Source organism: Aquarana catesbeiana, linkage group LG10 (genome assembly GCF_042186555.1).
Source record: "Aquarana catesbeiana isolate 2022-GZ linkage group LG10, ASM4218655v1, whole genome shotgun sequence".
Classification (NCBI taxonomy): Eukaryota; Metazoa; Chordata; class Amphibia; order Anura; family Ranidae; genus Aquarana; species Aquarana catesbeiana.
The window spans coordinates 44,337,125-44,363,085 of record NC_133333.1 but is presented as its reverse complement, the minus strand read 5'-3'; the positions used below and the strand labels follow the sequence as shown (position 1 = coordinate 44,363,085).

The window sequence follows — 25,961 nt, the reverse complement described above, 5'->3', positions numbered from 1 at the left end:
GGAATCTGAAGTTTCTCTCTGAAGTGTAATGCTGCCAATGTGGGCTTCCCCTAATTCTAGTTAAACTTCATATATACATTCCATTCTATTGCGTAGTCACGTAACAGTAAAAGTAGGAAAGAGAAAAACTTTTTTATCATATTATAATAAGTGAGTAAATAACATTGTTTTATAACACCCAGCACTTATTTATATGATGACAAAAAAGAGGAATGTTGTAAAAAATAATATTAATAGTAGCATAATTTGGTTAATGAGGAGATTCAACAAATGAGGATAACTAAAGAAGGTGGGATGAAAGTTCCATGAGGAATACCCATAGATGCAGATGGTATAACAAGATAATTGGAAATGAGGAAAACCTATAACCACAGAAATTGCAAAGAGATGGAACAAGAAGCAGGGCACAGACTACTCGGTTCGGTAAGATCCCAGATTGGGGTTGAGATAAATGGGGAGACAGTGTATGAAAGAGGGGAACAGAAAAGTTTCAAGCCTAAGTTTAGTTCAAAAATTAGTGGAGGTGGCGGACTTTTCATTCATCCACCCATCCACCATTTATGAATCACCTCTCATTGATGGAAGCCTAAAGTACAGCAGCTATGAATGGAGGAGAAGGTGAAAAGGGCAGGCATAGTTGTCACTCTGACGAGTGGCTATTAGAGATCCAATGATTGTATCAACCCCCATAGCACTGGAAGATTAAGATTGTTTTGGGTAGTGGGGGGGGGGGGGGGCAGATGACTTTGAATTTCATCTAAGAGACCAGCCACCAGTACCTCTGCTCTGATGTAAAAAAATAAAAAAACAAAACTTAGGCTTTAAAGTTGAATCAAAAAAGGTTTTTCCCCCTTTTTGGGACTTTAATGGCCCTAGTGATCGAGGGTAATGACTAGGGACGAGCCGAACACCCCCCGGTTCGGTTCGCATCCAGAACATGAGAACAGACCGCAAGTTTGCGCAAACTTTCGAACACCGTTAAAGTCTATGGGACTCAAACGTGAGCAATCAAAAGTGCGAATTTTAAAGGCTAATATGCAAGTTATTGTCCTAAAAAGGGTTTGGGGACCCGGGTCCTGCCCCAGGGGACATGTATGAATGCAAAAAAAAGTTTTAAAAAAACTGACGTTTTTTCGGGGCAATGATTTTAATGATGCTTAAAGTAAAAAAATAAAAGTGAAATATTCCTTTAAATATCGTACCTGGGGTGTGTCTATAGTATATGACGATGGGAAAGATCTTGCGAGCCACACAAAGCTTAGTAAAGCACTACTCAGCTGTGTGCGTTAAACACGTCTCATACGCGTGCAAAATGACAAATGTAATGCTAGTTTTTTCTTCCCATCTATATACTCTTTACTGCATTGGAGCCTGGGATCCTGTGATCTACTTAGAACCCGGGGTGGTTCACAAGCGTGGTTTGACTTTGTCTAGCGACTTGGTCACACGCTCTGAGGTGAGCGCATTACCTTAGGGGTCACCGAATCGCACCATTGCATGATCTGTGGCACTTTGAGAGTTTACACATGAACTGTGTGACACCAAATTACTTTTTGTTTTGTGTTTTTTGCACTTAGCACTTTTTACATGCTCATATATATATTTATATTGTAATGAGTATGTTTATTTGCACATTTGCACTTTATGCGTTTATATTTTGCACATTTGAATAATATTGTCATTTAGTTATGCATATTGGCACATTTGCACTTTGATGCGTTCATATTCATTTATTCATTGCACTGTAATGCTGTAATTCAGTTATGCTTATTGGTACCTGTGCACTTTGATGCGTTAATCAAATTCACATTTGAATTTGCATTTATACTTCGATGCGTTTATATGCATTTGTCAATTTTCACATTGTATTCAGAGTATTTATCTATTATTAGGTCCGCTTACCTTGTAGAGGTATTGTGTTTCCCACATCCACATGCGTTTATTTAGACGCAGTTGTTCTATCATGCTATAATTTAGTAGCATGTCTAACACACTCTAGCGCAGCGTAATCCTTTTTACGGGTGTCTATAGTATGCTTGTAAAGTGGCGCGTGTTTCCCATGTTTAGAACAGTCCCTGCACAAAATGACATTTCTAAAGGAATAAAAGTAATTTAAGCTGCTTGCGGCTGTAATGTAATGTCGGGTCCCAGCAATATGGATGAAAATTATTGAGAAAAACGGCATGGGTAACCCCCCAGCCCATTACCAGGCCCTTTGGGCCTTGTATGGATATTAAGGGGAACCCCGCACCCAAATAAAAAAAAAAAAAAGAAAAGGCGTGGCCCCCAGGCCCTATATACTTTGAACACCAGTATACAGGCAGTCCCAAGAAAGACAGGGACTGTAGGTTTGTTCTTAAGTTGAATCTGTTTGTAATTTGGAACAGGTACATTTTGTAAGTGTAGCTCCAGCCAAAAAATCTATTATTAAGCTTTTTGGAAAACATAGGGAAGGGTTATCATCACCTCTGTAACATTTGTTTTGATGTCTGTGCCCCTATTCAGAAGATTTCACCTCACTTTCTGTCCCAATGACAATTGGATTTTGAAATTTTGGGGTTTTTAGGGAAACAAGGATTGGTGATAAAGCATCAGTGGAAGAGACACCTTTTTGCCCATATTAACTCTTACAGGAGAGAATTTACCTTCCTAGGGGTAGATTTCCTCTCACTTCCTGTTGTCTTCCTCAGTTTGTAAGTAGGAGTCGTTTGTAAGTGGGATGTTTGAAAGTAGGGGCCTGCCTTATATACCCTGCAGAAATTTGGGCCTTAGGTGTTGGTGGTACCAGAACACTGTAAGCACTCACAGTTACTCTTGGTGGGCGCAGGAACAGGCCCTGCTGTGAAATATTGGATCAAAAATTGTAATTACACGCCCCTGTTGAACAGGGGTGGAAAAATTGGGCTTTAGGCACTGGTGCTGGTGCCACAACACTGCAACCCCTCACAGATACTCTAGTTAAGCGCAGGAACAAGCCCTGCTACAAAATATTACAGCAAAAATTGTAATTACACGTCCCTGTTGAACAGGGGCAGAAAAATTGGGCTTTAGGCACTGGTGCTGGTGCCACAACACTGCAACCCCTCACAGATACTCTAGTTAAGTGCAGGAACAAGCCCTGCTGCAAAATATTACAGCAAAAATTGTAATTACACACCCCTGTTAAACAGGGGCAGAAAAATTGGGCCTTAGCCACTGGTGGTGGTGCCCAGAACCAAAAATGTTCTTACAAGCTATCAACATGAACATTGAGGAGGAATAGGATAATCACTCAGCATAACAGGATAGTCACTCAGCATCAGCATAGGCACATTCATAAAAAAATTATTCAGTTACATCAGCACCAGATGCTTGGTAGCTGGTGATCCAAGACTGGTTCATTTTTATGAAGGTGAGCCGATCAATCGAGTTGGTGGACAGGCGCACTCCGTGATTGGTTACAAAGCCTCCAGCAGCACTGAATGTGCGTTCCGAAAGAACGCTGGATGCAGGACAGGTCAATAGCTCAATTACATACTGTGCAGGCTCTGGCCAGTGATCCATTCTCAAGAACCAGTAACCCAGAGGATTTTCGGTTGGAAAAGTCTCCAAAGTCTGATCTTGCCCCTAGGTATTCCTGCACCATGTAAATCAGACACTGGTGATGGTTGCTGGAACTGATCAGACCTTGGGACTGCGGACGAAAAAATTGTCTGAATGCATCTGTCAGACGGCCACCTTCTCCACCGCTCCTTCTGTGAATGACCGAAGCCTCAGCAATATGTTGTCCAGGAGGACCAGGAAATTGTAACCTCCCACGCTCTGGAAACGCGTTGCACAAACCTTTCTGCAAGGCCTCCCGAAGATGTTTCATCCTCTGCTCCCTCTGCGACGGCTGGATAAGTTCCGCAACCTTACCCTTGTAACGTGGATCAAGGAGGGTTGCCAGCCAGTACTTATCCCTCTCCTTGATACCACGAATCCGAGGGTCCTTTCGCAGGATTTGCAGGATCAGGGAGGCCAGGCAGCGTAGGTTTGCTGAGGCATTCGGTCTGGAGTCCTCTGGGTCCCTAAGGACGACCTGATCCACAGCCACCTCCTCCCAGCCACGTACAAGTCCATGGGTTTCTGGGGACTGTAAATGATCCCTTGAAGACTGCTGCTGATGCTGAGTGCTAGGCTCCACCTCCATACTGACACAATCCCCCTCCTCCTCCTCCTCTTCCTGTGTGATCGGCGGCCCTGCAGGAACACTGTCTGAATAAAGGGGGCCTTAAGAGGTAAGGAAGTCCTTGTCTTCCTCCCTCTGTTCTGCCTCAAGTGCCCTGTCCATTATTTCACGCAGCGTGTGCTCCAACAGGTAGACAAGAGGGACAGTATCACTGATGCATGCACTGTCACAGCTCACCATCCTCGTGGCCTCCTCAAATTGTGACAGGACAGTGCATGCATCCTTGATCATGAGCCACTGGCGTGGCGAAAAAAAGGCAAGCTCCCCTGACCCTGTCCTGGTGCCATAATCGCACAGGCCCTCTGCTGCATGTGCAGCTGCTGCAGCATGGCCAACATGGAGTTCCATCTGGTGGGCATGTCACAGATTAGGCGGTTCTTGGGCAGGTTGTATTCCTTTTGGAGGTCAGCCAGCCGAGCACTGGCATTATATGACCGGTGGAAATGCGCACATCCTGTTTGCCCGGGTACCTGCACAAGAACTGCTGCACCACCAAATTAAGGACGTTAGCCAAACAGGGAACATGGGTGAAGTGTCCCTGTCAGAAGGCGGAGAGGAGGTTGGTGCCATTGTCGCAAACCACCATTCCTGCCTGAAGCTAGCATGGCGTCAACCACCTCTGAGCCTGCCCAATTCAGAGCTGACAGAATCTCTGCCCCAGTGTGGCTCCTGTCCCCTAAGCACACCAGCTCAAGCACCGCATGGCATCTTTTTGCCTGACTGCTTGCATGGCCCCTTGAACGCCTACGGAGCCCCGCTGGTTCCGAGGACAAATCTATAGAGGAAGAGGCCATGGAGGAAGAAGAAGAGGAGGGGGCGAAGGAGAGAGGTGTGTCAGAATCACCACTAGTAGCATTTTGGAGGCGTGGTGGCGGAACAAGCTCCAACAATACTGCACCCTGTCCTGCATCCTTCCCAGCTGCCAGCAGGGTCACCCAGTGCGCCGTGAAAGATAGGTAACGTCCCTGTCCATGCCTGCTTGACCATGAGTCAGAGGTAATATGCACCTTACAGCTGACCGCCCTGTCCAGCGAGGCCAAGACATTGCCTTCCACATGCCGGTAGAGACCCAGAATCGCCTTCCGTGAAAAAAGTGGCATTTGGGAACCTGCCACTGAGGTACCACACATTCCACAAATTCACAAAAGGGGGCAGAGTCTACAAGCTGAAAAGGCAGCAGTTGGAGTGCTAGCAATGTAGCCAAGCTAGCATTCAGCCGCTGGGCATGTGGATGCCTGAGACTGAATTTCTTTCGCCGGTTTAGCAACTGGGGTAGGGAAATTTGCCTGCTACAATCGGACGTTGGTGTAGCGATAGCAGATTAACTGCAAGTACTTGGCATACCTAATTCTACACCTTCATTCCTCTCAGTGCAGGTTTCTGAGAGAACTGAAGATATAGTGGGGTTGGAGATCCCAGCTGATGAGGAGTAAGGAGAGGTCCGCCTTGTTCATTGGTTTGGGTCTTTTAAGTAGGCTTGCCAACGCACTGCATGGGAGTTCGACATATGTCTGGTCAAGCATGTGGTGCCCAAGCGGCTGCTGTTTTGGCCACGCTTGATATGCTTCAGACATATGTTGCAAACAGTAACGGTGCGATCTGCTGCACACGTCTCAAAAAAGGCCCACACCAAAGAACTTTTGGAAAAACGTGCAGAGTCAGCAGCGTCTTGAACGTGTGGAGCTCTGCTGTGTGATGCAGTCAGTTGGCTGCCCTTAAGCTGGCCCCTGGAGGGCATCCTGCCTCGTTGGGGATGTGCCTCCTCCTCATCCTCCTCCTTTCTCCTATCAGGCGCCCACGTAGAGTCAGTGACCTCATTTTCCCCTTTCTCCTCATCACTGGAGCAAACCTGGCAGTATGCTGCAGCTGGTGGAACATGACTGCCAGTTTGTTGTCCTTCTTGGGCACCCCCTCCCTCTGGGCTCATGTTACTGCCTTCCTCAATCTGGGTACCATCATCGGAGCCTTCAAAACGCTGCGCATCCTCCTGCAGCATGTACCCAACACTGTGGTCGAACAGTTCGGGGGACTCCTCAGGGCATGATGGTGGGGCTAGGGAAGGAGTGACTGATGACATTGAGCTGATGGAAGAGGCTGCATTGGCAGCCAAAGTACTCTGAGCCTGGGTGACAGAGGATGAGGAGGATGAGGATGGCTTGGTCATCCACTCTACCAAGTCTTCTGCATGTTGTGGCTCAACACGGCCAGCTGCCGAAAAAAAGGACAAGCATGCCCCACGGCCACGTGCTGAGGATGCACCGTGTCCAGGAATAGCAATGTTGGCTGCAGACACAGAGCCTGCTTTCCCTCTTTTAGTGGCCTGTGAGCATCTGCCTCTCCTTGTTGGCCTTCCAGACATACTGTAATTGATTTATTTGTAATGTATTTGAATAGGTACACCAGGAATGGCCTGCAGTGAGATGTAGCTGCACAAAGCTGGGATGTGTATATATATACTGATTCTGAATATACTGCCGCTAACTGAATCAACTGCCTGCCTGTAGTATATTAGGAAAAGAACAACAGGAACAGTCTGCAGCTAGATCTAGCTAAACTGTATACAGTATACTGAATATACTGCAGCTAACTGAATGAACTGCCTGCCAGTAGTATATTAGGAACAGAACAACAGGAACGGTCTTCAGTGAGATCTAGCTGCACAGGATACAGTACTCAATATATACTGCAGCTAACTGAATGAACTGCCTGCCTGTAGTATATTAGGAACAGAACAACAGGAACGGTCTGCAGAGAGATCTAGCTGCAAAAGGATACAGTACTGAATATACTGCAGCTAACTGAATGAACTGCCTGCCTGTAGTATATTAGGAACAGAACAACAGGAACGGTCTGCAGTGAGATCTAGCTAAACTGGATCAAATGCCTGACTGAAGTAGATTAGAAATAGTACAGCAGGAACGGTCTGCAGTGAGATCTACCTAACTGAATAAACTGCTCAAAGTAAATGAAATGACACACTCTCTCTCTCTCTCTATCTATCTCTCTATAACGCCAGCAACACACTACACAGGGCCGATGTGCAGGCGGCCTTATATAGTGTGGGGCGTGTACTTAACCCCCTGAACCATATTTGGCCAAAGGCACCCTGCCTTTGGCCAATTATAGCTCTGTTTGCTTACGGCGCTGTAATTGGCCAAAGCATGCGGGTCATAGTGCATGCTTGGCCAATCATAAGCCAGCAAACCACTGCGATGACACAGTGCATTATGGGCCGTGACGAGCTGATCGAATTTGGTGCGAACGGACCATAATGTTCGATCTTCGTCGAACGATCGAACAGCCGATGTTCGAGTCGAACTCACGTTGGACTCGAACTGGAAGCTCATCCTTAATGTAGACATAAATAATGGCTGATACACAAGAAAGTCAACATAGCATGCAAAAACTCTTATACTGATAGGTCCCGGACTCCCATGTGGAATGGTGAAGTCCAGGGGCCAAACCCAACATGTTTCAGAATCCCTTCTTTTTTCAGGGGTGTATTTGTGGATGAAGAGTATACACAATGTTGACAATAATTTATAAAAACAAGAACAGAGTAACAGCCACAGACACCATAAAAGAAGCAAAGTCCATCCAGAGAGCACTACAGAACCATAAAATCTCACTGCACCAGCAGGATACCAACCAGGCTCAGCAAGACCAGATATTGGAACACCCCTCAGTAAGCCAGGTATACAGCAGAGGGATTATGTTATATCCAATTTAGTATCAGGGAGTCTGCTGGTATGGAATCTCCCATAGAGGAGCGATGTGTGCAACCCACCCTGCGGTGCAAAGGAAATGAATGTTGATCTCCAGGCAAAATGCTAAATGCAACACATGAAACACTTACATATGCGGTTTTATCTGCTAAAGTATTTGTAATCCTAGGCATTTAAAGGTTGTTCTCAGCTGGCTGCTGTGGTAACACATGATAAATAGAGTTTGGTAATACACTGTATGGGCATTGGTGTGTTGCCATGCCAATCGTTTTAAAAATGCACACCAATGCACATGCACAATGCACTCGTGCTGCAACTCACTGCAGCACACCACACCACAATGCACAATGAGCACTGCAAAGCAATGCAGCAGAACCTATTTTTTTTTGTATGTTGAGGTGCATTGCACCTAATGCAGTGTACCGTGATGTGCTGCAAGTGTGAAAAAGTATGCACTGTGTATACTGTGTGCGTGTGTATGTATATGTATGTATATATATATACACACATATACATACAGTGGGAACGGAAAGTATTCAGACCTCCATACATTTTTCACTCTTTGTTATATTGCAGCCATTTGCTAAAATCATTTAGGTTCATTTTTTTCCTCATTAATGTACACACAGCACCCCATATTGACAGAAAAACACAGAATTGTTGACATTTTTGCAGATTTATTAAAAAAAAAAAAAAAACTGAAATATCACATGGTCCTAAGTATTCAGATTCTTTGCTCAGTATTTAATAGAAGCACCCTTTTGATCTAATACAGCCATGAGACTTTTTGGGAAAGATGCAACAAGTTTTTCACACCTGGATTTGGGGATCCTCTGCCATTCCTCCTTGCAGATCCTCTCCAGTTCTGTCAGGTTGGATGGTAAACGTTGGTGGACAGCCATTTTTAGGTCTCTCCAGAGATGCTCAATTGGGTTTAAGTCAGGGCTCTGGCTGGGCCATTCAAGAACAGTCACGGAGTTGTTGTGAAGCCACTCCTTCATTATTTTAGCTGTGTGCTTTGGGTCATTGTCTTGTTGGAAGGTAAACCTTTGGCCCAGTCTGAGGTCCTGAGTACTCTGGAGAAGGTTTTCGTCCAGGATATCCCTGTACTTGGCCGCATTCATCTTTCCCTCGATTGCAACCAGTCGTCCTGTCCCTGCAGCTAAAAAACACCCCCACAGCATGATGCTGCCATCACTATGCTTCACTGTTGGGACTGTATTGGACAGGTGATGAGCAGTGCCTGGTTTTCTCCACACATACCGCTTAGAAGTAAGGCCAAAAAGTTCTATCTTGGTCTCATCAGACCAGCGAATCTCATTTCTCACCATCTTGGAGTCCTTCAGGTGTTTTTTAGCAAACTCCATGCAGGCTTTCATGTGTCTTGCACATGGAGGAGAGGCTTCCGTCGGGCCACTCTGCCATAAAGCCCCGACGGGTGGAGGGCTGCAGTAATGGTTGACTTTCTACAACTTTCTCCCATCTCCTGACTGCATCTCTGGAGCTCAGGCACAGTGATCTTTGGGTTCTTCTTTACCTCTCTCACCAAGACTCTTCTCCCCCGATATCTCAGTTTGGCCAGACGGCCAGCTCTAGGAAGGGTTCTGGTTGTCCCAAACGTCTTCCATTTAAGGATTATGGAGGCCACTGTGCTCTTAGGAACCTTAAGTGCAGCAGAAATTTTTTTTGTAAGCTTGACCAGATCTATGCCTTGCCACAATTATGTCTCTGAGCTCTTCAGGCAGTTCCTTTGACCCCATGATTCTCATTTGCTCTGACATGCACTGTGAACTGTAAGGTCTTTTATCCCCTTCCTGCTGACCGTACGCAGATATGCGTACTCGGATTTCCGGGGTTATACTGGGATGATGCCCGCAGCTGCAGGCATCATCCCAGTACCGTTGTTTACAGCGGGCGATCGGCTACCCGTGTATAACAACCGATGCGGCTAAAAGCCGCTCGGCTGTTATACCAGAGGAGCGGGAGGGGACATCCCCCCCTCCCGCCGCCTCCCGCCGCTGTTACCGGGCCTCCCGTGCGATCGGCGGCTGGGGGCGGGCTGGAACGAAGCTGCGAGCGGCTTCGTTCCAGCCTACTTGTTGTAAACGCGGAAGCGACGTCATGATGTCACTTCCCGTTTACTCGGCTGCCAATGGCGCCGAATTTAAAAAAGTACACAGTATTCAGAATCGCCGTTTTCGGCGATCTGAATACTTTGCAGTGTAAAGGAGGGATGGGGGGTCTTTTAGACCCCCCATCCCTCCATAAAGAGTACCTGTCACCACATATTACTGTCACAAAGAATGTTTACATTGCTTGTGACAGCAATAAAAGTAAAAAAAAAAAAAAAAAAAAAAAAAATTTAAACACAATTTATAAAGTACAAAAATAAATAAAATAAATAAAAAAAATAAATAAATTTTTAAAGTGCCCCTGTCCCCGCGAGCTCGCGCAGCAAAGAAAACGCATACGGAAGTCGCGCCCGCATATGTAAACGGTGTTCAAACCACACATGTGAGGTATCACCACGATCGTCAGAGCGAGAGCAAGAATTCTAGCCCTAGACCTCCTCTGTAGCTCAAACCTGGTAACCGTAAAAAATTTTTAAAGCGTCGCCTATGGAAATTCAAAGGTACCGTAGTTCGTCGCCAATCCATGAGTGCGTGCAATTATAAAGGGTGACATGTTTGGTATCTATTTACTTGGCGTAACATCATCTTTCACATTATACAAAAAAATTGGGGTAATTTTACTGTTTGGATTTTTTAAAATTCATGAAAGTGTCACTTTTCCAAAAATTTGCGTTTAAAACACCGCTGCACAAATACCGTGTGATAAAAAATATTGCAACAATCGCCATTTTATTCTCTAGATTCTCTGCTAAAAAAAATATATATAATGTTTGGGGGTTCTAAGTAATTTTCTAGCAAAAAATACGGATTTTAACTTGTAAACACCAAATTTCAAAAATAGGCTTAGTCATGAAAGGGTTATAGACAGGTGTGTGGCTTTCCTAATCAAGTCCAATCAGTATAATCAAACACAGCTGGACAAAAATGAAGGTGTAGAACCATCTCAAGGATGATCAGAAGAAATGGACAGCACCTGAGTTAAATGATGGGTGTCATAGCAAAGGATCTAAATACTCAGGACCATGTACTATTTCAGTTTTTCTTTTTTAATAAATCTGCAAAAATGTCAACAATTCTGTGTTTTTCTGACAACACCAAATTTAACACAAATGCTCCCCATTCACACCTGAAACCTTGTAACACTAACGAGTCACATGACATAGGGGAGGGAAAATGGCTAATTGGGCCCAATTTGGTCATTTTCACTTAGGGGTGTACTCACTTTTGTTGCCAACGGTTTAGACTTTAATGGCTGTGTGTTGAGTTATTTTGAGGGGACAGCAAATTTACACTGTTATACAAGCTGTACACTCACTACTTTGCATTGTACTAAAGTGTCATTTCTTCAGCGTTGTCACATGAAAAGATATGATAAAATATTTACAAAAATGTGAGGGATGTGCTTACTTTTGTGAGATACTGTGTGTGTATGTATGTATTATACATATACAGTTAGGTTAAAATATGTTTGGACATAGGCACAATTTTAGATTTTTTTAAGGTATTTACCAAAACTTATTCAAGCTATAGTTATAAATGGGCTGAAGGTGCACATTCTCTGGTTTAATTTGAGGGCATGAACATCCAAATCAGAGGAAGGGTTTATGAATTACAGCTCTTAAGAATAGCTACCCCCCCTTTTTCAAGGGACCAAAAGTAATTGGACAATTGAATCAAAAGTTTCATGGCCAGGTGTGGGCTACTCCTTCGTTATTTCTTCATCAATTAAACAGGGAAAAGGTCTGGAGTTGATTCTAAGTATCGTATTTGCATTTGAAATCTATATTGCTGTAAACCTACATCATGCGTTCAAAGGAGCTGTCCATGCAAGTGAAACAGGTCATTGTAAGGCTTCAAAAATGAAACAAATCCATCAGAGATGGCAGCAACATTAGGAGTGGCCAAATAAACAGTTAAGTGCATTCTTCTTTCCTCAGAATGTACTAGTGAGCTCTGCAACATAAAAAGGCCTGGATGTCCACGGAAGACAACAGTGGTGGATGATCACAGGGTCCTCTCTATGGTAAAGAAAAACCCATTCACAACAACCAGACAAGTGAAGGACACTCTCCAGCAGGTGGGCATATCATTGTCAATAAATAAATAATTTAACAAGTGATAGCACCAAACAATAAAAATTGTGAAAAACAAACAAAGAAAAAGCTGCCCCTTTTCAAGTGACTAAATCAAAACATAATATAAAGGTCAGAGCTAATTCAAAATTGCATGAATAATATCAAACATAAACCATAAACAAACAAATAATATAGTAGAAGGGAAAATCCTTAGGAGTCCATACACCAAATAGAGTAGTGCAGTAACGAGTCAGTCTTGATTAACTGTGCTCCACCATCACTCATGTAAGAAAGCAAACTCACCAAACAGCATGAGTAAAAAACTATAGGATTTCATGTTTCCACGTGGCTAGCTTCCTGAAGATGTGGAAACACGAAATGCATTGAGGCTGCGGTCTCGCCCGCACTGACTTCACTTCTGGTATGCTTAGTTCCTATCTCTGGAGTGTTGGAACACACGTTGAGAGTTTGAGGAACGGCCTGTGTCTCTGCTGCTTGCTGTACATGTTAGTGCTAGCAATAGCATACTAGCACCTACAAATGTAAGTGCAAAACTCAGCAACCCATTTCCAATATTGTTCAGGCTATATTGTGCTATGTGATGCTTTTTGATTGATCAAGTTTCTGCCTTCATATGAGTTCAATGATCTAATAGTTGACGGATACCTCTCCCAAAGGACTTGATTCCTATAAAGTTTTTTATTCATGCTATTTGGTGAGTTTGCTTTCTTACAAAAGTGATGGGGTAGCACAGTTAATCGAGACGGACTCATTGCTGCACTACTCTATTTGCTGTATGGACTCCTTTAAAGGGTTTTTCCCTTCTAAGGATTTTCCCTTCCACTATATTTATTTATTTGTTTATGTTTATGATATCACTCATGTAATTTTGAATTAGCGCCAAACTTTATATTATGTTTTAATTTGTATCATTGTCAAAGTCTACAATCAAGAGAAGACTTCACAAGAGCAAATACAGAGGGTTCACCACAAGGTGCAAACCATTCTTAAGTCTGAAGAATAGAAAAGCCAGATTAGACTTTGCCAAAAAACATCTAAAAGCTCGACCAGTTCTAGAAAAGCATTGGATTTGGACAGATAAAACTAAAATTAATCTGTACCAGAAAAACGGGAAAAGAAAAGTGTGGAGAAGGCTTAAAACGGCTCATGATTCAAAACACACAACGTCATCTGTAAAACATGGTGAAGGCAGTGTGATGGCATTGACATGCATGGCTTCCAGTGATACTGGGTCATTGATGTTTATTGATGATGTGACAGAAGACAGAAGCAGCCAGATTAATTCTGCAGTGTTTAGAAATATACTGTCAGCCCAGATTCAGACAGATGCAGCAAAGTTGATTGTATGGCGCTTCACAGTACAGATGGACAATGATCCAAAACACACTGCAAAAGCAACCCTGGAGCTTTTGAAAGAAAAGAAGTGGAATATTCTGCAATGGCTTAGTCAATCATCTGATCTCAACCCAATTGAGCATGCATTTCACTTGCTGAAGGCAAAACTAAAGGCAGAAAGAACCACAAACAAAGAACAACTGAAGACAGCTGCGGTTAGAGCCTGGCAAAGCATCAGAAGAAAACCCAGTCTTTGGTAATGTCCATGGATTCCAGACTTCAGGCAGTCATTGCCAGCAAATCATTCTCAACAAAATATTAAAAATTAACATTTTATTTTATGATTATATTCAATTGTCCAATTACATTTGAGCCCCTGCAGATGGGGGGACTGTGTATAATAATTGCTGCAGTTCCTAAAACTTGTACTTAATGTTTATGTTCAACCCTTTGAATTAAAGCTGAAAGTCTGCACTTCAAATTAATTTGGATTGTCTTGTTTTAATTTTATTCTGGTGGCATACAGAGCCAAAAGTATGAAAATTGTGCCTGTGTCCAAATATATATGGACCTAACTGTATATACACACACAGAGTGTATGTATGTGTATATATATATATATATATATATATATATATATATATATATATATATATATATATATATATATATATATACACACAATTCTTACTGTTGTAGAGTTTTTCCACCTTATTAGCAGGGGAACCAACTGCCCACTCACTGTTTTGAATTGCAGCATTGGTCTCGGCGGTGACATTAACCGGTAACATATCAGGATCATACATTTGGGTTGGAGAGGACTCTGTGTCTTTAAATTGCTCAGCTGATGGATCGAATGTCACTTTCTTCTGGAATCTGAATGGAGAGCCATTACCCAAGGATTCTCGATATCAGTTATCACAAGGTTATCCTCTATGCTCCAATCTCCTCATCAGCCCCGTCTCAAGGAGTGACTCTGGACCCTTTATCTGTGGAGCATATAATATGTTGAGCATTAAGAACAGCAGTGCCCTGAACCTCAACTTGGCCTGTGAGTAATTTTTCTTCACTGAACATCCTTATTTGTATTTTATGTTTTTATTGCAGTGTCTACCTTAAAGTGGTTGTAAACCCTTACATATACCCATTCAATTGACTGGCCTCAGGTGATACACAGAAAAAAACCAAATCCTCAGACAGGTACAACTTATGTAGATCTGCAGCCCTCTCTTCTCTACAGACATTCAAATGCAGGAAATTTTACAGCTTGATGAGCTTCCAGAAAGCAAGGGGTGGGTAGCTGAAGATACACTCTGCAGAACTTAGTGAGATCTGATTGGAGGGAGGGGACACACCCTTCCCACAAAGCACAAAGGAACAGAGCTGAGGCTGTCAATCACAGGATGTGTGCTGGAGCTCCCTCCCTTGTCTCCTTTTTTTCTCTTGGTGTCAGGAAAACCTTTAAGAAATGACTTATGCAGATAGCAGAGGAATGAAGCAGCAGAGAGAAATGACCCTTCATGCTCTGGATTGAGGCAAGTACACACTATAAGGGGATATGCTTTGTTCATATTTCATGTCTGAGGTTTATAACCACTTTAAAGCTGATGTTTAGATATGGAATGGAATTTTACATTGATTCAGCTGGAATCAATGTAAGTATGTACTGTATTTGCCATACGTGTGGTATCCCCATGAAAGCTGGAAATCACTGTAGAAGACACGGCTACTACAGTGATTGTCACTGGGTTTTGTGCCAAGCGGCAGCCTGACTATGTTGTGAACACAGGAAGTTGCTTGCTCAGCATTAGCACTATTCAGAGAACACTGCATTTTCTCAATTATTACACAGCGTTCTCTGATTGGAAGAAGTAGAGGCTGTGACGTCACTGTCCTGCCTCTTCACCTCGTCCAATCAGTGAACACTTCATTGAGAAAATGCAGTGTCCTTTGGTGCCTTGTAAAGGTGGAGTTCTCTTTTAAGACACTTGAATATCTAATAGTACTGCTCCTCCTTTTCCCAGCCATCATACTGTATATAGTACTTTAATGGGCAGATGCCAAGACAAATGTAGGTACTTGCACTAATTTAATTTAAAAATACTTTCAGTTATTATCAGTGACAACATATATTTATTAAAAAAAATGATTTATATACAGCGGGTAAAATAGGAATTGAAGCGTCACCATTTTTATAGGTAAATATATTTCTAAAGGTGCTATTGACATGAAGTTTTCACCACAAAGAAACCAAAACAAATACGTTCAGAAAGGAAGTTATGTGTAATAGAATTGAATGATAAAGGAGGAAAAGTATTGAACATGCTAACTGAAATGTTATTTTGTGTAAGTATTGAACTTCGTACAAGATTCTTTGTCAGTAATGACAGCTTCAAGACACCTCCTGTATGGAGAAACCATTCACATGCATTTCTCAGTTGTGATTTTGGTGCATTCTTCCACACAAACAGTCTTCAAATCTCAAAGGTTCTGTGGGCCTCTTCTATGAACTCTGATCTTTAGTTCTTTCCATAGATTTTCTTTTGGATTCAAGTCAGGTGATTGGCTGGGCCATTCTAGCAGCTTTATTTTCTTTCTTTTAAACCATTTGAGAGTTTCCTTGGCTTTGCGTTTGGGATCATTGTCTTGCTGAAAAATGTCCCCCCTCGTTTCATCTTCATCCTCCTGGTAGATGGTAGCAGATTTTTATCAAGAATGTCTTGGTACATTTTTCCATTCATCATTCCTTCAATGATATGAAGTTTGCCAGTACTGTATGCTGAAAGACAGCCCCACACCATGAAGTTTCAATCTTCAAACACTGTTGCTATGGTGTTTTTGGGGTGATGTGCCATTTGACCTCCAAACATGGTGTGTATTATGGCATCCACAGAGTTCAATTTTGGTCTCATCTGACCAGACTATATTCTCCCAGTATTTCACAGGCTTGCCTAAATGTTGTGCAGCAAACTTTAACCACCTCAATACAGGGCACTTTCACCCCCTTCCTGCCCAAGCCATTTTTCAGCTTTCAGCGCTGTCGCACTTTGAATGACAATTGCGCGGTCATGTTACACTGTACCCAAATGAAATTTTTATAATTTTTTCTCCACAAATAGAGCTTTCTTTGGTGGTATTTGATCGCCTCTGTGGTTTTTATTTATTGTGCTATAAACAAAAGAAGAGGGACAATTTTGAAAAAACACAATATTTTTTACTTTTTGCTATTATAAATATCCAATTTTTTTTCTTTTAAAACAATTTTTTTCCTCAGTTTAGGCCGATATGTATTCTTCTACATACTTTTGGTAAAAAAAAAAAAAATCGCAATAAGCGTATATTGATTGGTTTGCGCAAAAGTTATAGCGTCTACAAAATAGGGGATAGATTTATAGCATTTTTGTTTTTTTTGTTTTTTACTAGTCATGGCGGTGATCTGCGATTTTTATTGTGACTGCGATATTGCGGCGGACATATCGGACACTTTTGGCACATTTTTGGGACCATTCACATTTATACAGCGATCCGTGCTATAAAAATGCATTGATTACTGTGTAAATGTGACTGGCAGGGGAGGGGTTAACACTAGGGGGCGATCGAGGGGTTAATGTGTGTCCTAGGGAGGTGATTCTAACTGTGGGGGGAGGGGATTGACTGGGGGAGGTGACCGATCGGTGTTCCTATGTACAAGGGACACACATCGGTCTCCTCTCCTCTCTGACAGGACGTGGATCTGTGTTTACATACACAGATCCACGGTCCTGCTCGGTTGCTGGGCAATAGCGGTTGCCCGGCAGACATCGCGGCCGCCGGGCATGCGCATCCGGTCCCCAGTGACGTGGCGGCGCTCGCCCCCTAGTGGCTCGGGAAGGCGGTCACGTCATATGACGTCCGCCCAGAACGAGAGCTGCCTCGTCCCGCCGTCATATGACAGTGGGCGGGCAGCTACTGGTTAAACAAGCTTCAATATGCTTTTCTTTAGCAATGGAATCATGCATGGTGAGCATGCATACAGACCATGGTTGTCGAAGAGTGCATTGCTTCTTTGAAACAATTGTATCCACTAATTCCAGGTCCTTCTGAAGTTCTCCACAAATGGTCCTTGGCTCTTGGACAACTCTTCTGATAATTATTTTCACTCCCCTGTCAAAATTCTTGCGAGGAGCACCTGGTCATGGCCGGTTTATGGTGGAATGATGTTCTTTCCACTTCCAGATTATGGCCCCAACAGTGCTCACTGGAACATTCAAAAGTTTAGAAATCCTTCTGTAACCAATGTCATCAGTATGTTTTGCAACCGTAATCTTGTGAAGGTCTTGAGATATTTCTTGTGTGACACCTTTTTACAGGCCATCAGTTGAGACTGAACCAGCTGATATTATTTTGCACTGACAAGGGGCAGGATTGCTTTCTGATAGATTTCAGCTGGTGTCTTGGCTTTCCATGCCTTTTTAGCACCTCCCTTTCTTCATGTGTTCAATACTTTTTCCCTATGTCGTTCCATTTTATTACACATAACTTTAATTTCTGAACTTATTTGTTTTGGTTTCTTTGTATATATGGATTGCATGGCTTGTTACTGACATGTGGTGAAAATGTCATGTCAATATCACCTTTAGTCCTCATGCACACGGACTTTTTACAGCTGCTTTTTTGAGCTTTTTTTGCAGCTTAAAAAGGCCTGTCTATGTTAGTCTATGGCTTCATGCCCACCTAGGCGTTTTTGAGCTGCAAGTGGCATAGGCGTTTTTAAGCTGTAAAAAAAACCCAGGACCAGTGGGTTCTGAGAGACGTTTTTCAGCTGTAAAAATGCTCTAATGCTGAAAAACGCTCAAAAACGCTCAAAAAGTCATTCACCAGCGTTTTTAACGTTTTTGATCCATTGAAAAAATAAAAAAAAAAATTGAAAAAAAAAAAAAACGCTAACGCGGAAAAATGCTCAAAAACGCTAAAAACGCTATTGCAAAAAAGCTGAAAAAAGCTGAAAAAAGTTTAAAAAAATCACTGCAAAGATACTGGCGTTTTCATAACGTTATTTTAACAGCCTGTGTGCATGAGGGCTTAGAAATATATTTACCTAGAAAAATTATGACATGTTCAATACTTATTTTACTCACTGTATCAGGGTTCAGTAGGGGAGAGTTATTACCCTTGTCAGTTTTTTTACCATCTGTGTCCCATTGGGGAGATCTCACTTCCTGTTGTGGCAATGGGACAGAAAGTGAAGTGAGCGCAAGTCTTTCAAAAGTGAAGGAATCCCTAGTTGTTACCAGAACTAGTGTCTCCATTAGACATATTCTCTCTGTTCTGGGGCAGACAAAATTCTGGAATTTTCTTTTGCTTTCACTCTAGGTCAGGGGTCTCAAACTGGTGGCCCTCCAGCTGTTGCGGAACTACAAGTCCCATGAGGCATTGCAAGGCTGACAGTTACATGCATGCACAGTCAGAGACATGATGGAACTTGTAGTTCCGCAACAGCTGAAGGGCCGCCAGTTTGTGGCCCCTGCTTTAGGTGATAATGGTAAACATCACAAACCGAGAGTGAAAATCTCCCTAATGGGGACACCAATATCAATAAAAATTTGACGTGTTCTAATCTCTCTCCACTTTGCCATTAGTTTTACTTTAAGACCTCTACCTGAGGCACCCACCTGATGTCAAGGGACTGGTATTAGCATGAGGGGAGACCCTTACACTTGTGGCCCTCCAGCCATGGGGAGTATCCAGGTTGTTGTTGGGACTGCACCCTAAAAGGGAAAAATGAAAATGCAAAATGAGTAACACATAACATATGGGGGTTATTTACGAAAGGCAAATCTATTTTGCACTACAAATGCACTTGAAAGTGCAGTCGCTGTAGATCTGAGGGGGAAATGCAAGCAAAATAAAAAACAGCATTTTAGCTAGCGCATGATTGGATGATAAAATCAGCAGAGCTTCCCCTCATTTCAAATCTACCCCTCAGATTTACAGCGACTGCACTTCCAAGTGCACTTGTAGTGCAAAGTGGATTTGCCTTTCGTAAATAACCCCCATATGTCTCTAACCATATAGATTTGGTATAGCCAAGTGAAAAATTCTGCAGTTAAAGTGTACGTCCTGCTATTTTTTTCTTAGTTTTGGATAGTGGAGGAAAGGTAAGAATTCCTGTTGGGTTTTGTTGGAGAGATTTCTCCTCACTTTCTGTCCTGCTGAAAACATTTCACAAGACAGGAAATGAAGGAATTTGTCTACAGCTACATAGACATAGATATAAAGTGTGGGATTATGTTTAGTAGAATAGGGGAAGGCAATTTTTATTACGGTGTCCCTTTTGGAGACTTGCCATCATTTCTTATCTGGAAAAACTAGCCGACTTGATATCATTTCACGTTTCACAGGGAACCCAGAAGCATCCATGAGTTGTAATGCAGTAAACATCAGTGGGAATGCTGAGCTTGGCTGTTCCTGGCCAGGAGGACATCCAGCTGCAAATGTATCTCTGATTTTCAATGGAGTGTCAAATAATGGACAGAACAGTGTAACCAGGGTAATGTCCAAAAGTGGTAATTTCCAAGGATCAAATCTAACCTGCTTTGGAGATCAACTGGGAAGAACTTCTCAATGCTCATTGATATTTGGTGAGATTCAGAGTATGTAAAACATTTAACCATTGTCCTGGTTTATTTCTCGTCATGGGTGTACTGGGCTGATCCTGAAATTCGGAGAAGCTGCTTTATTAATGCCTACATTGAAGTAGAAAATTCAAATAAATAAACGCAAGGGATGATACTTACATTTAATCAAGTGTCTCTTGTGCTGGTGCCACCTTTCATAGTTGAAATTCTATAACCTCTGCCTCCCTCCCACCATAGACTTCCAGTGCTGGGGGACCTGTGGCAGGCACTCATGAAGAGTGCTGACTATGCTCACTCTTTCCACCTCCCCTTCCCCCCTTCAAAAAAGCTGTACTACAACTTCTATGAATAAAAAGCACTCCATGAATGCAGTAGGTGGACCTTTCATTTATCCTTCCATCCAGGGCTGGGACAAGGGGTGGGCAGGAGGGGCGGTTGCCCTGGGCACTGTGGTTTCATGTGAGGTGGGGGGGGGAACTGCGAGGAGAGTTGTGGTGGGAGTGGCAATTTGGGGGGGGGCAGCTTCAGGGAGTAAGAATTGCTAGGAGTGGTGGTTTAGGGGGATTTGTGTTGGTAGGGGAAATGGGAAAGAGAATTTGTGCTAGGAGGGGGGATTCGGAAGGCTTGTGCTAGTAGAGGTGATAAGGTGAAGGGGGAGGGGAAATTTTTGATTGGTGGGAATTTGTGCTGGGGGGGTGTACGTGGAGGGGAGATTTGAGGGGTAGAGAATATGTGCTAGGAGGGGGGACTTTTTTTGGGAGGAGTATTTGTGTTGGGGGGATTTGGGGGATGGGGGACTAAAGACGCATAATGCTCATATATCTTGGGGGGGTTAGGGGGCGCAGTTTGCCATGTTCGCTCTGGGCTCTAGATGACCTTGTCCTGGCACTGCTTCCATCTTTAATTTATAGAATGCATAGGGCATATTTAGGGAATGTCAGATTTTCTGCATTTTTAAAAACATTCACTGCAGCCGTATCTTTCAACTGTATGTGTTTTTTAAATGATGGTGATTTTAAGTAATATATATTTATAAAGCAGTGAATATGACTATTTTTAAATTGTTATTATAAAAACATGTTTATTCTAAAAGCAAACTTTTTTTTTTTTTTTTAATAACAAACTTATCTTCTTTGTAATGGTTTTGCACAGAGCAGCCCTGATCCTTCTCTTTATAGGGACCCCCGCCAGCACACCTGGTTCTTCCCCCCTGCCGAGTGCCCCCATAGCAAAGCCACTTGCTATGGGGCACTCGTGCGTGCTTGCTCCCGATCCTTGCTCTGTGTGTCTATAAGAAAGAAAAAGAAAATCTTAAAGGAAGAGAGAAAAAAACTGGAGTGAAAAAAAGAAGAGAAGAAAAGAAAAAGGGAGAGAGACTAGCAATATTTCACTGGCTGAATCCCCAGCTCTTCCCACCTGCTGTGAGCAGATCTCGCTGGACTCATTAGCATTTAATTTAGGAAATTTGTAGTTTAAGTGATTGCCCACTTGGGTTTCCTGAACAACAGCGCCCTCTTCTCAGTGAACTTTAGCAAGTTAATGAGTGATGGGGAAAAGACTGTTGCATAGATTACCTCTGACTCAGGTCCGCTCATAAGTGCAGCCTGCAGTAGTGAAAGCATTGGCATATATGAGCCCTGGGTTTCCCATATATTGCTGGTATCTGGAGTAACAACAACCATGTCCCTGGAGGAGGCATCCTGTTGATTTATGAGAGACTAGAGATGTAATATAGGTAAGATTTCAGTACAGGAAAGCAATTTACTATGTTTACATGTATTGCAAGTTATGATGTCTCCTTTAGTTTTCTGCATATTATTTGGGTGTGCATATAAAAAATAAATATATAAAAATAAAACACTGCACTATAGGTAAAACAATATTAGTGAAACAGAAAAAAAGCAGCCAGCACATAAAAATAGGATACCTATACATAAGCTATACATAAGTGCAGTGCTTAAAGAGGAACTGCAGTCTGCTCATATTATTTGTAATAAAAACATCTTTGCCATTCTGAAGCTTCCCTCCAACCACTTTGTATATTATTTTATATGTACTGTGATTCTGTACTTGTCAAAAATGCTGCATAAATCTCCATAAATCTCCCTCCACTAAGTCTGGCTGCAGCCATTTTAACTGTGGGCAGCTGAAGCTGCTGCCTGTTCACTTCCTGGATTTACATAGACACACAGAGGCAGACCTCCAGCTCTGCAGCCCTACAGCTCTCATTGGCCCATTTATGACTCATCCCCCTCCCTTCCTGGCAAACGCTCACGAGAGTGAGAGAAAGCTGTGCATGATGTCATTAACCTAGGTTAATGACCAGACAAGAAATAGGAAGTGGGCTGTATAAGGCAATGTTTCTCAACTCCAGTCCTCAAGGCGCACCAACAGGTCATGTTTTCAGGATTTCCACTATTTTGCACAGGTGATTTGATCAGTTTCACTGCCTTAGTAATTACTAAAGCTGTTTAATCTGAGGGAAATCCTGAAAACATGACCTGTTGGTGCGCCTTGAGGACTGGAGTTGAGAAACACTGGTATAAGGTATTTACTGGCAGAAAAAAATGTTTTACTATCCAAAGTTAAAACAACAAGAGCAGAGGATTTAATAGATGGAAAGTTGAAAAAAATAACTGAAGGTCTGTTTTAAGGTGACATTATGTCACCAAAAGGTGACAGATAGTCCACAGTTCAATATATAATAAGCAATAAAGTGAATAAGAAAAAAAATATATAATAAGTACAATGTGATCCTCCTCATAATAAGTGCAATGTGATCAACTTTCATATACAATATAAGCACATGTCCTCCACCGACAAAGACTGAGGCTTACCAAACTGAGGGTGATCCTCATAAGAGAAGTCAGACTGCACTTGTGGGAAAAAGTCCGCTGCGCACAACATCTCAGTTTGCATCCAAATAAACTCTATCTCACATAATAAACATGGTAGAAAACATGTAAATGCAAAATAGACTCCCAATAGTTTAAGTCTAATTGGTTTCTTTATTAAAATACAACTAAAAAACACTCGCACATATGGTTTGTAAAATGGCATCCAGAATCCTCAGTAAAGCAAGCATTCAGGGTGAAGTCACAGCTTCCTGAGGAAGCAATAGTCACATTATTACTTATTATATATTGTGAACTCTGGACTAGCTGTCACCTTTTGGTGGGACTTTATGTTTTAAGGTTATCTAATCAAGTTACATTAAAGCGGTTGTATACCCGCACCTTTTTTTAAACAAAAAAACCTGCAAGGCAAAGTATACTAGTAATGAGCTAGTAAGCACCGCATACTAGCTCATTATGAAATACTCACCTTAGAATGAGGCCTCGACATCTGATCGTGGTCCACGCCGAGGGAGCTGACATCTTCCCTCAGCGTTTCTTCCAGGTATCGCGGCTCTGGCGCTGTGAGTGGCCGAAACCACGATTAAGTCACTTCCGCACATGCGCGCGGGAGTCTTTTCCCGGCAAGGTCCGACAGCATCTGCCGGACCTTCAACTGGGCCTTTACAGCGCATGCGCCGCTGACTTTAGCGGCTGCATGCAAAGTAAGTATCTCCTAAACCATACAGGAGATATTAATTTTACCTACAGGTAAGCCTTATTATAGGCTTACCTGTAGGTAAAAGTTAAAAAATAGGGTATACAACCGCTTTAAGCACTGCACTTACAGTATGTATGAGTATATTTAGAAACTATGTACACTAGCTTTCGCTGGATCTGGAGGGCACTGAGCTGGCAAAATGTTTTACAGAGGGAAACCTTAACCTTCAGCATATATCAACAGCTTATGGGTGTGTGAAAAAATTACTTTAGATTCCATAACTTGGCTATTTACTAAATCTACCAAGACCAAGGACAGTGTTATGGATCAGCTACCCTTCTTAGGTTCCTCTACAACTAACTGGTCATTCATTTAATTAAAATTCTGTAACAATAACCTTTCATGTTTGAGAAGGATGCTGTTACAGATCTCCAGGTTATTAGGTTTTAAAGATGTCAGAACCGGGGGCGCTCTCTGCCCGGACACATCGGCCTCTCAACAAGCACTGTAAGAGGGTATCCCCGTCCCCCACCATCACCTGCTGACTCCCGCGCGTCTCGTGGAGGGCAATGCTCATGCGAGCATCCAGCTCGAGATCCGCGGACCGCATACTGCCTGGGGCCTCCCCGCCGGATGCCATGTCTGAAGCCCCGGCCTCGAGTCCGGACTCCTTCTCCCAGCTTGGAGCTGAGGACCTGGAGCAGTCTCCCACCATGAGGAGAACCCGCTGGCGGCCCCGCTCCAGCAGCCGTCACTGCGGGATGCTGATCTCCTCTCCCGCTTTAAGATCATGCTGCAGGCAGAGCTCTCGGCAGCAACTACCAAACTGACCACATACCTCACTAAGGAAATCAGGGAGCTCGGCTCCCTCACCAATGACCTGGAGGACAAGATGGATGCCTCTGCCACTGTCCTGGAAAACCACGAACAGGACATCTCTGACATCAAAAAGCTGCATGTGGCCCTATTACGCCTGTAGGATTTTGAGAACAGGGCTCGCAGGGGCAATCTGCGCCTGCGGGGCATCCCTGAATTGGTCATGGACCTCCTCACCTCCACTGCCACGGCTCTGTTCCAGGAACTTGTCCCAGCTATCTCCATCGACAGGCTGGAATTCGATCGCATCCACGGGCGCTCGGCCCCAAGAAATCAGAGGGACCACCCCGCGACATCATCATGAAGTTCACCTACTACCTCACCAAGGAAACCCTCCTGCGTGCGGCTCGGGACAAACCCAACCTTACGTTTCAGGGGTACCGCTACCAAGTCTTTGCGGATCTTTCCCAGACCACAATTGTGAAGTGGAGACAGATGAAGCCTTACACCTCAGCTCTTCAGTCGCATCAAACCCGGTACCGCTGGGGCTTCCCCTTTAAGCTCTCCTTCTCATACAATGGTCGCAGCTACACGCTGAGCTCGCCAGACGAAGCACAGTCTGTCCTGGACTCTCTCAAGCTGCTACCAACTGGTAAAAGCGCCCGAAGCCCAGCCAGACCAGCTTCCTCTCAACCCCCCACCAACCTCCCAGGTCGCACGTGGGAAACGGTCAAGGGGCAAAGACGCCCCCCCACTCCATCTATGGCTGGCTCTCAACGTTCTGATCCTGGTTGACCTCTGAAACTGTGAGTCCTGTCTTTATCTTTTTCCTTTGGTCCCACGGACCTTCCTGTATTTTACCAGCCATCCCATGTAAGTGATGGTTGGATCGGACCCCTCCTCCTGCGGCACATGATAATGACTTTCTCTATTTCCACAAGCCCACTGATGGCCAAACTTTAGTTAGGTTGTGTGCCCTCCCCCCACCACCAGCCTGCCTGGACCCAACTTGCTGGTGAGGACTTTGATGTCGCCCCCCCCACCCATGTTTATGATTATCCTCCACTCCTCCTACCCACTCTGAATGACAACCTCTGAGCCCTTTCACTCACTTTTTCATCCTGTTAGATTCAATTGTGCTGCTCCGGGACTTCCGAACTTATTAGCTTACTCTCAAATGTGCAGCACCTGACTTTTATTGCCACTCACCACCCAAATTACCTCCTCAGGATCTTCACTCCAGACTTCCATGTTGTAATAACACTACGGACTCCTTAAGCTGTGACATTGCATCCAGAACCCCACTGTTTGATTCAAATCACGGGGTTTCCCCCCGTCTTTTTAAACGTATGGTCCTGAGGATGCACGGCACATAGGTGCTCGCCATGCTCCCTCCCCCCTTTTTTCCCCCTCTCCCTTCCCTTTCCACCCCCTCCCTTTCCTCCGTCTCCCTTCCTTCCTCCCTCTCTCTTCCC

The 25,961-nt window shown here is 43.5% G+C and overlaps 1 protein-coding gene across 2 annotated transcripts in view; it reads left to right on the top strand.

Annotated features, from left to right (window-relative positions):
* The window catches only part of LOC141110631 (cell adhesion molecule CEACAM1-like), an 88,076-nt gene that overhangs the window by 29,434 nt on the left and 32,681 nt on the right, over positions 1 to 25,961 (top strand). For both annotated transcript variants that reach the window (XM_073602078.1, XM_073602077.1), the window contains exons 5-6: positions 14,256 to 14,549; positions 19,879 to 20,118. In XM_073602078.1, the coding sequence (XP_073458179.1) occupies positions 14,256 to 14,549; positions 19,879 to 20,118 (534 nt within the window). The remainder of the gene's footprint in view (positions 1 to 14,255; positions 14,550 to 19,878; positions 20,119 to 25,961) is intronic.